A 14,094-nucleotide genomic window follows, 5' to 3' on the forward strand; every position below is an offset into this window, starting at 1 on the left:
CACGTTGAATGAGGGCTTATTGACTTACTAAACAAATTTAGCCACAAGTTTATAAAAAAACGGGAAGTCGGGGTTGGTTGGATGGCTGGTTTAATGATCATTATGACAGAGAAAAGAGAGAAAGACGAGACGAACCGTGCCTGGGATCACAATTTTGAGCACTTGGTTTGGGGTTCTGTTGGCACTTGACTTCTTTGTCCATTATTGGCAATTGGTGTTGGTGCTTCCTCATTAGTATGAGGACTTTGAGGATTTTGAGGCGGATAACAGGTTGCCAGATAATCCACTTTGATCCAATGATCTGCTGAGAGGCTATCAACAATTTTTTTGATGCCAGACCCGATGATTACGATAGAAATGAGGATGGCTCCAAGCACGCTGAAGATCCCAGGAATATCCTTAAAAAAGCCAAGATCGCAGACATTCATGCGGTTGACAAAAATGTGTTTCGTTCCATCTGATATGATAGGATTCCACTTACGTTGAAGATGGTAATTTGAAAGACGAAGGAAAAGAAGATATCAAAGGCTTTTCGCAAAATGGACGTGAGACCGGCCCCTTCGAATTTCAAAGCCACTGTGAGACCAATTTGAGCGAGGAAGCTAAGAAATCCCACCGCCACCATATAAACTCGATCTGACCCACAAGCTGGCATGCACGGGGTGGCAAACAAGAGCACACCTATGGCACTTTCCATGGCTCCTATTAAGCCAAAGACAAAGAGAACACTCGCGAACGGGACACCTGAAAAGTGAATCCATTCAATTTAGTACAGACTACAGAACATTAAGTGGACTGACTGGTGAGAGGACTGAAAATCGGTCATTTCTCATTCAGTCCATCCTCACGCTCTCAATATGTTTTTCCCGTCCAAACAAACAAAGAGAACAAGGAAAACAAGCGTGGAACACAAACAACGCAAACTGGTCGACTCACTTTTAAGCATTCGTAAAGCTATGTACACATTCGCTTGAAGAATACAACCCACAGACACAGAAATAGCCGCCGTGTAATATTTTGGATCGCGTTGATATTCTGGTCCATAGCCGAAGATGAACGGAGGTTTGATGATCAATATGACTCCAAACACAACCAGAATCAAATTGATACCGTCCAAAATGATGATCTTCTCCTTCAAGAATATCCTATAAACCAATTCCATGTAACCATTGGATCACTCTTAGCTCACTTTAGTCATGTTAGTGTCGAACCTGCCAAATAACACGGTTAGAGCAGGAGCCGCAGCTGCGGCCATATTCACGTCAGCAATGGGCATATGTTTCAGGGCGAAGAAATGAATGAGTAGATTTGTACTCCCCAATATCGAACGAGTAATGAGCATCTTCCTGTGGCCTGGAACGAAGATTCATCATAGGAATGATGGCGATTACCTTCTCAAACCCATCATGTCCTGAACCAAAGGTACATCTGTAATTACTCACCTTTGGGGAAGAACTCGTTGTTCTGATACAAGATGACAGAAATGGCCGGAAACAAAATGCCCAGAAATCTGAAGAAGGCAATCGTGAAGGGATCCACTCTGTCCACAGCCTTGACCATCACATTGGTGGTGCTGAACATGAATGCCGACATGAACACAATCAGAACCCCGAAGATCGGTCGGAAGCACGTCTGAATGGATTGCCTGAAATGGTCAATGACATGAAGTGTCTTCCAGCTGTTAGATATTGAAGTCATGTCAATGGGAACCCTGGGAACAGCAACATGCTAATGAAAAGATTGATCAACTTTCTCAAATCGCTCGTGGGCAAGATGGCCTGGTTAATATCCGGCTTTTTGCACAGCCTCCCTGCTTCGCACTTTACGGCACGTACGAGTACCTAGAAAGGGATCTTGCGCTTATGTTCTTATCTTCAAATTGTACACTGCAAAGCGCCTAAGGCCCTTGGGAAAAGTATCACTAATCGACAATTTGCCACATATCCATAGACAATAAATTAATCCAGCAGAAAGCTCTCTCCATCTATTGTAAAGAGTTGGTTGGCCTCGGCCAAGTCGTTGAGATGTTCATAAATTGATGGATGCCGAACCAAAAACGACTTTGGCTTTGAACACCTTGAGGATTGAGAAAACATTTTCCACTGCCACAAGGATTTTTTCTGTCAAAGCCAAGGTGAAAAATGACCAATTCATTTGGAGTGGTCAGCTTTTGTAACCGAAAAGAGATTGGCACATAATATGACAAGTGCCTTCCTTCCATTGAGCTCACGTTTTCAGTCGATGACACCAAAAAAAGAACCAGAACATATTCCAGAACAAAAGTGTCACAGAAATACGTGATTTTGCGAGACCAAATCTCTTAGATTTTCTGTCCACAATCCAAGTATAATGTTCCCTATGTTTTCAACGAAACGACAATCCAAATATCGTTTGTGTCTCGTCAGATTTGGGTCTTCTCTTTGAATTAAACATGAGGATGGTCACTTGTTCTTAAAGCAGGTGCAGACTTGAAAAACAAGATGAGGTCTGATGGTTGGTGGTAAATTGACGAGACAACAAAGCGACTCAGAGAGAAAATGAGGTGGACGGTGTTTCCAAAATTGGGCTAAGGCGTTATCGGTTTTAGAAGCGTAATTATGTACGGAAGGGTCTCCCATCTGGATTTATAGCGTTAGAATATTGCACACATTAGCTGGGGCAATTTGGTTTTGCTAACAGCAAAAAAATAATGAATTTACTGAAGTGGGAAAAAGTCTCCAAAAGCACGTAGCAAAAGTATTTTTCACATCTATTTTTAGAGCTGTTTTCAATGTCACTAATTGATATTTTTCTATTCACTCCAAAGGACAGACTTAGATTTTAGTGACCGGAATGCAAGATACTAATTCGCGAATTATGGCATATTATTATGGCCCGGATTATTTGTTAAGACACTTGGACATTGAAATGTTATTAGAATATTAGATTCTTGTTCTTAAAATTACTAATTGAAACGGCTGATATTAGATGAGATAACTATGATATCATTTGGGAAATCATTGTTCAACATTAGGTTGATCAATGTTATAACGAACTTTATGAATATCACTATGGCCATATTTACTCGCACATTTGCTCCAAATGTCTTTCACCTCCATTTTCCATCATCGAAAGGACAAATGTAGCAATATTCACTTTTTTATTTCTTGGCGTCGTGATGCGTTTTTCAAGTCGCATTTGTCGACATTCGAATTTTCTTACATTTCACCAACTACTCGGTCACTCAAAACAAAATGACAAATATTGTACATTATAATGCTGTGCAAATAATATTTGCCAAAACCGAAAAAATTACATATGAGAGTACAAATGAACCACTACACACATGGAACATGAGTGAATCTAGCAAACATGATCTTCTGCCTCTTAGCATCACCAATGCTCTTCAGAATGAATGAATGAATCTGACTTACCACACAGATGAATTAAGAGATTCTCCGGTTTCATCCGGGTCGCCATTTGCGCTAAGAAATTCCACTCGCTCAGTTGGATGGAGTTGAATATCCGGACCCAGAGACCTTTTTCTTTTACGAGTATTCTCCATGATCTTTCAACTCGTGATGTGAATGGAAACAAGATCAGCTGCTCCCAAGATTGTATCATACCGTTGTATTGGACTTTCGTGGACCTGATCTATAGTAGACCTAGGCCAATGCACGTTTCTTGTGCTTCAATACGCGCACATGAAGTGGAATCATGTGAAAAGGAAAGCCTTGAACAACTCCCAATATTGTCCTTATGCGCAAATGGATAATTATTGACGAACTAAAATGTGCAAACTTTCCATTATGAGCAATTGAAAAGAACAGCAAATAATGTCAGGATAGAATGATCCATTTCAATGGTCTTACCTCATAAGTCCGTAATGGCAAAAGAATGTATATCAGAACCTTATTTGAAGGTTTAGTGTCAGACATGTTTTTCTTGCGCGTAGAAAAGTCCCTTATTCTAGAGGTTAAATGTCTCTCTAATGTAGATGTAGAGCAAACTCGTCGGTCAATATGTTTTCAGAGCCCTTCTACCCTCGTTTAAATGGTTCTTCCAAGTTTCTACAATCTAAAAATCTCCTTAACTGGAGATGGCTTGTTTGATTCGTTTTTTATTATCGTTCACAAGTTTTTCTCGTTTTCCGTGGGAACGGATCTACCGCGAAACCTTTCTTTTCCCTCTGAGATCCCTAGCCATCATGTATTCAATAACAGAGTTTCTTTTCTTTGGAAATAAATGTGTTACACTTTTTTGTTATGCCCAATCAAGCACTTCAAATAATTGCCATAAGATAAAAAATTGCCACTCAGTCAACAGTACGGGTATACTATTTATTTTAAACAACTTGTTACGAATATTCATAATGTGATAATATCATAAATGTGAGCAAAATTACAAAAAAGGCGAAGGGATCTGATTTTAGTCTATGACCAATTGTCCTTCTGAATTTTTGATCTGGGGAGCACTGGTTTGGCATTTTGATCAGAACTTGTGTAACACTTTGTGTCGTCTACTTTTCCGTTTTGTGGTTATTGTGGGAAATATCCTTATCATTAGACAAACAAAAAAATGAATAATCTTAGCTTGCACATGATATAGACAAAGGCTTACATAGTAAAGTATACTGTACATTGCTCAAGGAGCGTTGAGAAATCAACTAGGCGGGTCCATTCAGAACCATTCAAATTTATCGTTTTCTTTTTGAAAGGAAAATTAATCGAAACATGATTTATTTTGGTCTTGGTCTTTCTAACGAAAAGGAATATCTTTGAGTATCATTCCGATTTTGAATTCAAGGAGAGTGCAAAATGCTCAACCTAGACCCTCGAACAGATAGAACAGATAGTCAATCTGATAGAGGCTATGACGAGGCTCAATCATTCGCCCTGACATCCCAATCACATCCGCTACTGTGATCAAATGCCCCGCTGAAAATACTTACTTCATACAACTCAAAATATTCAGCCTAAACATAGTTCTTAATGCTTCACGGACTTCAACTTCTGCGTTGACTAGTTAAGTGTCGTTTTTGACAAAAAAAGGTCATCTTTCCAAAAATCAACCATTTTTGAGATCAACAATTCCTTAAGATGCCTCTAAAAGAGCCCCCATTTATCCTTCATGAGCCGTGGCAAGTAGGTATGCGTCATGGAGTTAAGACACATGTATTCAATATCAACAATCCCTATTGTTTAACATTCTGGAGCTACGAACCACATGATACTTTTTGATTTTATTGAAATATCATATCACAAGCATAAATTAAACCAGGAATCTCTAAAATGATAACTAACTAATTACTTCCACAATGTCAGTTGTATGTGCCCCAATTATCTTTGTTCATACAAGTTCCCTGGACAACGGCCACATACCGCTTAGAGTTGAAACAGAAATTGTGGTTGGTTAGTTTTCCTAAGATTGTGCTGTGTTCATGAATTCTTTGATGAACTCATGAACTTCTTTGATTAATCTCATTGACGTGTGCTAGGGCGAGGGTTCAACTTCGCCTGAGTAGCGACGCCGGCCATCACTTCGTCCCATGTCTCCGAAAGGCAGGGTCAGGTCCGAATCAGATTGGTTCTCAGCCTGTGGGTACAATTAGCATCTAAGAGGTCGGGGAGGAGAATCGAACCGAGGACTTTTCTCATGCTTGGAAACTGCGCTAATCATTACGCAACGTCTCTCCTCATAATTCAATTCCAGCACCGAAATGTGAACCTCCGACACTTGAGGAGAAGATGCCCTTGTTGGGCGTGCCTCCTAGACTTCTTGGTTACAACTCCTCCTGTTCACGATAGTGTTTCCGTTATTTTGGAACCAATTTCTGCCACTTTTGGCATAAAATTGCAGAAAACTGAGTTAATGTAGCCAAGCAGTCTAAGAGGCAGCACTAACAAGGCTAGATTTTTTTCCCAATCACCGTGTGAGCTCCTCAAGACGCTTCGCATAACAGTGGTTTATTGAACGGGGAGACGTGGTGTAGTGGTTAACACAGGTTCCTAGCATGAAAGCGGTTCCTGGTTTGAATCTCCTCTCCAACATTTCTCGAGAAAACTTATAGACGCTAACCGCGCCCAAGGACAGAGAAGCAATCTGATATGGATGCTAACCCCTTGCTCCCCAGATACAAGAAAGGTGTGTTTTTGCCATCATTGCATTGCGTTCTTTAACAACCCCCAAATATGCGTTACATGCGTCTTTCATTTGGCATATTTTGAGCTGGAACTTGCTCCGACAGTCTGTGCGGCGTGATACAACTCATGTTGGGGCCGGCAAAATTGTTCAATGCATTGAATACGGGGTCGTCAAAATGCCCCATTAGCTTTGCTCGGACGGTCCTTTTTCTGATTTGACGTTTTTTAATCTTGAAGTTATTACTAATCCAATTTTCCCGAGAATCCTACTACATCCGGCAACTTTACAAAGACATATCTCACATGTGATGTACATTTTTAGCACGTCATCTCACCACCAGCGATTAAAAGATTGGCCTTCCCCCATCGACAACAGTCAAACAAAACGAACCTTTTTTCCTTATTCCAACTGGCCACCAACACGAAAGAGAAACCCAAGTTTTTCCTCACTCTGGCAACGTCCAATGAAAGCTTGAACACTGAAAAATGTGATCAACACGAAGAAATTTAAATGAGATTCGCGTAGAAGTGAGCCTTTAGTGAACATTGGAATGCACATGAAACTCATGCCGTCTAAAGTCGGCATAGCATCCCAGATGTTATTCGATCTGAAGTGTGTGCAATTGAAACAATTAAGAGTGGTTCCGTGCCTGGGAATTCAAAGTCAACTTGTCAAGGTGATCGTGGATAACGTCATCTGGTATCACAATCAGTCCACGTCCAAGCATATTTCAGGATGCCAAAAGTCTCTGATGAATTTGATTAGATTTTGATTTTTCGTCCCTCGTTCCACGCGTCTTATTAAATAATGAAATACTTGTCGCACTCAAAAGTGCTGCAAATTGGTTTCCATGACATATTCGTGATCAATGATTCTTACCCCTCCCTCCATACTAGAGGTTGAAGTTTGAAGGTGAAGTCGGACAGATTCTATCGAGTTCTGGATGGATGTCACACATTATCACCTTGAAAGTCCAACCTCCGTTCATTACCCGTAAATGTGGAATTGTCTCACCACAAAAGCCGATTACACCCATGACGTCCCATTCCTCGAAATGAGTAAGTCGTCACGACAGCGTGACTAATAGGTTCATGGACTCAAACTAATAACACGGAAACGTCAATGTTCACTTTATTTTAGTTCCTAGCCGCAACAAGGAACGTAAAAAACATGTACTGCAAAATATTTTGAATGCAGTTTTTTTTTTACCACTACATACACAAGGTGGTTACGATGAATTCGCTCGGCGTTTTCTGATCCTGAATGCAACTTACGTTAGGGCTAAGATCACAAGTCCGAGATTATCTCTCGGGGCCCTTTGCCCGACCATTTTGTTCCCTGGTCTGTTTGGAAAAATAACATGCTCGAAAGGACACTTTTCGGCGTACAATTTGAAGTCGTGAACACAGATGTAGAGACGCCTTAAGCTTGCAGACCTGGAAAAGCGTCATCTGGTCCAAAATGAGTCCCGACAACCAGAGACTTGAATGTACATACATGTTATAGTCGGGGCGTAGGTGGCCAGAGAGGCTCCAGAGGATCCCTTGAATGCCTGGCGACGATATTTTATCCTCCTTCTTCTTACTTACTCACCCTCGATCGGGCTGAGGAGGCACTTGACGCACAAAATGCGTAGCCGACAATACTACCACTTGAATGGTATTAGTTAGATGAGGCTGGTACCTCCTGAAGGTCTGTCTTCACAGTGAGCTGAATGTGTTTTTTCATAACTTCAATGAGTAAGGCTATGAATTCATAGAGCAAATATCGACCTCTGTTTGGTTCGCCATGTTTTGGTGGAAATGGAGTGCTTGTGTCGTTTTGGTCGGAGGATTGAGTGCTATTTTAGTTGCAGGCAATGGTTCTGAATCGCAATTGCCACGAAATCCTAAGGGTCTCTGGGATGAGCTTCCTGAGGCCAAACGACTCATCAGAGAACGGCAACAAGTGAAAGACCATAAGCATGATCCAAATTCTTTCTTCACTTCCGATTATGTTCGACCAGGGCCCTCAGAGTCTTTCCCATCCTCTCAGAAGCGCGAAACTTCCCAAGCCTTTACGTCCTCACCAGAAGACATTTATGGATCAAATTACGCAAAGAATCCTCTAACAAAGATTTTGCTTCACCAAGAGCTACACAATGGCAAGACGGATCAAAAAACGAAACGAGGATCCCTTTGGAAGCAGATTGAAGATTCTCATGACGATCAACAAAAGTTGCTGGAGGTAGCTGAGAAATCGGAGCCTCCAGCCCGTCCATCTGGCGGTGAAGATGACCAAACGGAAAGTGACGATCGGAGGCGACTTTTAGTCAAGATTGCCCAAATGGTGGCCAAGAAACGGGCCTCAGATGTTACTGACGATGAAATCGCACTTCCTCCAGATGATGTTGAAGAGAAACTCGAACCAAAGGTCAACTTGGATTTGGCGCAATTCCAAAGACATAGAGCGGACTTCTTGCAAAACTCAAAACCTGTCTTCAAGATGTCTGATCCTCAAGAGGAGCTTGATTTACGCACTCACAAATTGAACGGTCTAACCATGCGCGTCCTTGAGAGAGCCAAACTAAGGCAGAAACCGCAATACCAATCAAGTGGTTTGGCAGTGACGAGTGGACACTTTGAGAACCGATTCCATGATGACAAAATCCCAACCCTGGACACGAGTAAGTTCTTGAAAAGAACTGGCGAGGCCGGAAGAAGAATGGATGATACTGAAAACCCAAAGGCATCGATTGGCACCGATGGAAATAGACTCGTTTCGCAAATCAAGGCTCTCACTGTTTTTGAAAAGATCCAAGAGATGCAAATGGAAATCAAAGAGTTGAACAAGGAAATCCAGGAGGAAAATAGAAGAATCGAAAACGCCGAGAATGAACTTTCCGTCATTGATAACTCCAAAGAGGAGGATCAGTTGGACAAACAAGAAAAGATGAACATGATAGAAACTGTTCGCGAGATCAAGCTCAAGAAAGAGGATGCAAAAATGAAAGCAATTGAGACTCAAATAAAGCTGAAGCGTTTGCAAGACAAGGATCGTGTTGGTCGAGATGATCCTGATTTGGAGGCAGCCCTGCAAATGGTAGCGGCTCGTCGGAAATTGATCCAGGAGGCTTTGGTACAACAAAGACGACGGACCTTGGAGCGTCAAAAATTGGCAGCCTTGGCTTTGGAATCGAAGAAGAGTTTGGATGCTGAGCGTTTGAGACTGGCTGGCGAGATTCAACAAGAGGAAAGGAATCGTATCCTAAGACAACGAGCAGAAAAAGAACGAGAATTGACCGCAGCTTTGGAGTCTAGTTCCAAGCTTTTGGAAAAGGCCAGAAACAGAGTGGCGCACAAAAAGCTGGCAGAGGCCAGCAATCAAAGAGTGATAACAAAAATTCAAAGTCTCGCTTTGAAGAAAAGGCAAGAAGCCGTGCGGCAACGGAACATCCTCGCCAAAGCTCAGTTGGCCAAGCTGACGTCCACTCTTCCCATTCGATCTCAGTTACAAAAGCTGCGGATCAATGAAGCCTCGAAGCCTGTGAGCCAATCTCCGTTGACGAGAATCAGACCGTCGTCACCTCTACTCCGACTGACGCCGAAGGAGTTGACAGAGGTGCTGAGCTTTCTGGATCTCCAAAAGAACGCTGATATTTTGGCCAAAACCAATGAGAAGGTCGTGGCCAAGGCCAAAGCAAACAATGCCGCAGAGGCCTTGATTTTAGATGCCGCCAAGCAAGCGCTGGGGGAGGACAGCCTTTCCTTGACCGATTCAGAAGTTGACGATTTATTGGGAGTAAATGAAATTATTCCAGTAGATCCAGTGTTAGATCTGGGCCTGGGTGGAGGAATTGACATTCTGGGCTTAGATTATCCTGATCCCTTAGACGACTACAATGTGGACCTAGAGGATATATTGATCGACTACGAATATGAATTTGACACTCCCATTTTACCTACTGGTCCAGTTGGGATTCCCGGTCCAATCGGGGTCCCAGGGCCAGGAATCTCCTTAACACCAACAAATCTTCATCCCCCACCACATGGGTATTATTCCAAACCAAAGCCTCTGGCGAAGCCGCACAAAAGTCACAGTTATCAGTATTTCCAACAAGTCAATAATCATCATCACCCAAACCCTTTGAATCATTATCACGAGCCTGAACCTTACCATGTCAAGAAGCCCGAACCATATCATCCTCTACCTCCACCTGAGCCCTATCACCCTCCTCCCAAACCTAAGCCATATTATCCTCCTCCAAAGCCGGAGCCCTATTATGATCCACCGCCAAAAGAGCATCATCACAAGGATGAACATTATCACAAACACGAGGTCCATGATCACTATAAAGACCCCTACAAAGACTATGAGGTCCACCATCTTCACGAAGATTATCATCCTCCTCCCAAAAAGGAGCATTACCACCAGCACCACGAGCACCCTCCTCACAAAGAAAAACATTATCCTGAACCAGAGTACTACTCTCCCCCTCATAAAGAGGAATATCATCATCACAAGCCAGAGTACTACAAACCAGAGCCACACCATCAACCCGAATACGAATACCACGAGCCGGAGCCATATCATGAACCTGAGTACGAATACCATGAGCCCAAGGAAATTTACCATCCACCCCCACCCAAGAAGCACTTCCCAAGACCAACTCACCATCATGACGACCACGGGTATGACGACGATCACGAGTACGACGAATACTATGAAGAGGACTACATTCCCCATGGGTACAAGACTCACGATCCCTACATCGATAAGGACTACCACCGAAAGCCCAAGCATCACCATCAGGAGTACGATGAACCGTACTATGAACCAAGCAGTCCGTCCTTCTCCGTTGGTCCCTATCATGCACCGCCAAAGCAAACGGGTGCCGAATTTCTAAGTTCGGTATCGCCACTTTTGGACGTGGCGGCTGCAGGACTGGGTAACCAGGGGCAGATTAGTGGACTATTGAGGCATTCTCTATTGCGTGATATCCAAGATAAAGTAGACACAGAACTCCATTTAGGACCAGGCGGTCAACACACGCGGGTCACCATTGGGCGATTGCCCCCTGACCCGCCACGTTTGACCCCGCCATTTCGTTCGCGATCATCCGACAATAGCCGATCTCGGCGGCAAATCAAATCCTCCACGAGAGAAAAATCAAGGAAAAAGGAGATTATCATTCAGCATAAATCTGGCCCGAGTGTCACATTCAGTGATTTGATGTCGGATTTTTTATCAAAAGATCCTCTGCCCATCCATGAGAAACAGAGGAAGTCCAAAAACGTTTGATTCGTTGTATGTACAAATGCTCTTGCATAATCATATTCCACAATATCAAGTTTTGACAGCTTCACATGCATGTTTCATGTCTCAGTCTGACAGATTTTTGTTTCCAAAATCCGATTGAAGTCAACCATGGGTTGGTTTCCCGGGCGAGACAGGTAGAAACCGAGAGCCACGAACCAGTCCGTAGTACACATGTATACATGCCATCCCTTCGTTGAAATTCTCGCCAATACATGCCACCAAAGTCATCCATTCAGCCATTTGATGGTGCTTGTGAGCCATTTTATCTATTTGAAAATAAACGTTTTTTTCGTGTTATGTTCAATTGTAAAACAATTGCTTTCACCGCCATATGGGATGTTCGATGTCTACGATGTTGCCAAGACTTGGTTGAGTTGATTGCGCTCTCTGTTGCTTGGCTATTACCGGAACATGGCTTCAATAGTTTTACGAGGTTCCATGTTACGCCATCAAGATAATTTATCAAGGTGTATTTATTAAACCTTGGATGAGTTAAGTACAGCCATAACATTAGCAACTTCACCTTTTCATCAAAACTATTCTGTACTCGTTGACCTGAGAGTGGAAGTTCTCAACTGATGAAAATCTTGAACAAAAACCGATTGGTAGTAAAAGTGTCGTCGCTCTGACGCTCTTGAACAGGGGAAAGGAGAAAAGGTTACCCTACTAGTGTATATCCGCATCAAATATACATGTCTCTACTATGTACGGAGACGAGTGAATTTCCAGAAACTTCCCTAGTCCATGTTCGGATTGTGAACCTGTATTTTCATGCCAAAAGCTTCTCATCCTGAACAACAAAGACCATGGAAAAGACACGGAGCCTAGCAGGAACCGGTGTAATGGCCAACAAGAGGCGCTTGACGCTTCGGACGGCCCATCTTCTTTACTGGACGTATGGATGGAGGGGCTGCTTCGCTTTTCTCCTACCAAATTCCCAACCACTCGCACTCATCCGACGACTACCTTACTGAAATGGCAGAATGTCACACACACGCACACTCATGCTCTCCAATCGTCATGGTTACCTCTTGTGCAGTGCACAATCACCATCATCGGCCTCATTCACCAGTCACTGAACAACTGACTCCACCACCTTTCCTGTGGCACAAAGATGAGAAGAATGAACGGGGGGGGGGGGGGCGGACTGTCTCCCCCTATAGATTGAACTGCTTCGGCTGGCCCCCCGGCCTACTTGTTATATAAGACGGATAATCAGAGAAATTCAAGTCATAAGGTAAAATCAATCGAAACCATGAAGATCGTCCTCACTTCCCTCTTGTGCTTTTCTTTGTCTCAGGTGAGTTCAGTACTCTCTTGCTTGATCAGATTGATCAGATCACCCACTCCATGGCCAGTCCTGGTGGTAGAAAGAATTCATTTCCGAAGGTCCCTTTTCATAGTTTCTTTCCCATGCCATTCAATCTTAGGTCATCTCCGCGGCCAACATTGTGGAGATTGCCCAAGGAGATGAGAGCCTCAGTACTCTGGTGGAACTCGTTCAAGCTGCTGGCCTCGTCGAGACCCTCTCAGGTGAGGGAACCTTCACAGTCTTCGCCCCTACCAATGAAGCCTTCGAGATGGTGCCTGCCGAGGCTTTGGAAGAGCTCAAGAGCGACCCTGAGAAGCTCAAGATGATCTTGCTGTACCACGTCCTTCCCAAGAAGGTGGTGGCCTCTGACCTCGAGAACGACCTCACCTTGGTCACCCAAGAGGGCACCAACTTGAGGGTGAACGTGTATCTGAAGAGCGACTTCTACCCCGGATTTGTCACCGTCAATGGCGTTCGTCTGAGCAAGGCCAATATTGAGGCCGACAATGGCGTCATCCACGTGATCTCCAAGCCTTTGCTGGAAATTCCCTCCGGCAACATCATCGATGTGCTGACCAACCACCCCGATGGTATCTTCTCCACTTTGTTGACGGCCTTGGAGAAGGCTGAGCTCACCGAGACTCTCTCCGGTGAGGACGCCTTCACCATCTTTGCTCCCACGAATGAGGCGTTCGAGAAGGTACCCGAAGAGATGCTCACCGCTTTGCTCGAGGATGTCGAGCAACTCAAGCAAGTCCTCCTGGGACATGTCATCCCCGGCACTCTCTTCCAAAAGGGAATCTCCTGGATGGTCCACCAAACCGCTCCCGGCACCAAGGAAACCGAGATCCAAACCCAAGTGTTCAAGGGCGGCGTGGTCAAGGTGTCCAGCATTGAATCCTCGGCTCGCATTGAAGACTACGACATGATTGCCAGCAATGGTGTGATCCACGCCATCGACACTCCTCTGCACATCGATCTGTCAGCTCAAGAATAAATCTAACTTTACTGTACCTGAGAGCTTTAAATCCAGCAATATCCTCAATCTTCATAGCATACAGAAATACACCAATCTTAACCAGAACTGATTCGAGTTTGATCATACCATCATTGGCTAGAGCTGTGTAATGTCAACGCTTTAAAGAAGATCCCATTTTTATGGCAGGAAATGGGAGTTTCTCCATTGGATGTAATTGCCTTCTTTTCAACCAAGCTCAACGGCTCGTCAATGAAGACATGCAACGCCAACAAATATCATTCGAGTTTGAATGGGATGGGTTTAATGGAAGTAGTTAAAATTTGGCGCCAGTTCCGATTTACTCAGCCTTCCACTCTTTTTCTCATTGCTCATGAACCTCAGT

The 14,094-nt window shown here is 43.6% G+C and overlaps 2 protein-coding genes across 2 annotated transcripts; one reads left to right on the plus strand and one right to left on the minus strand.

The window, feature by feature from the left end:
- Positions 1–73: 73 nt before the first annotated feature.
- Positions 74–3,600, minus strand: LOC131886316 (solute carrier family 35 member G1-like). The gene is made up of 6 exons (XM_059234607.1): positions 3,414–3,600; positions 1,443–1,645; positions 1,212–1,353; positions 937–1,145; positions 482–744; positions 74–398 (listed from the first exon to the last, which is right to left on the minus strand). The coding sequence occupies exons 1-6, from the start codon at positions 3,542–3,544 to the stop codon at positions 147–149; spliced, it is 1,200 nt and encodes a 399-aa protein (XP_059090590.1). The 5' UTR covers positions 3,545–3,600; the 3' UTR covers positions 74–146.
- An 8,961-nt stretch (positions 3,601–12,561) lies between these two features.
- On the plus strand, positions 12,562–13,817 carry LOC131886319 (transforming growth factor-beta-induced protein ig-h3-like). The gene is made up of 2 exons (XM_059234610.1): positions 12,562–12,721; positions 12,852–13,817. Exons 1-2 carry the CDS (start codon positions 12,677–12,679, stop codon positions 13,728–13,730), a joined length of 924 nt encoding a protein of 307 aa, XP_059090593.1. The 5' UTR covers positions 12,562–12,676; the 3' UTR covers positions 13,731–13,817.
- The last annotated feature ends 277 nt before the right edge of the window (positions 13,818–14,094 follow it).

The sequence above is a fragment of the Tigriopus californicus genome, chromosome 9, assembly GCF_007210705.1.
Source record: "Tigriopus californicus strain San Diego chromosome 9, Tcal_SD_v2.1, whole genome shotgun sequence".
NCBI lineage: Eukaryota > Metazoa > Arthropoda > Copepoda > Harpacticoida > Harpacticidae > Tigriopus > Tigriopus californicus.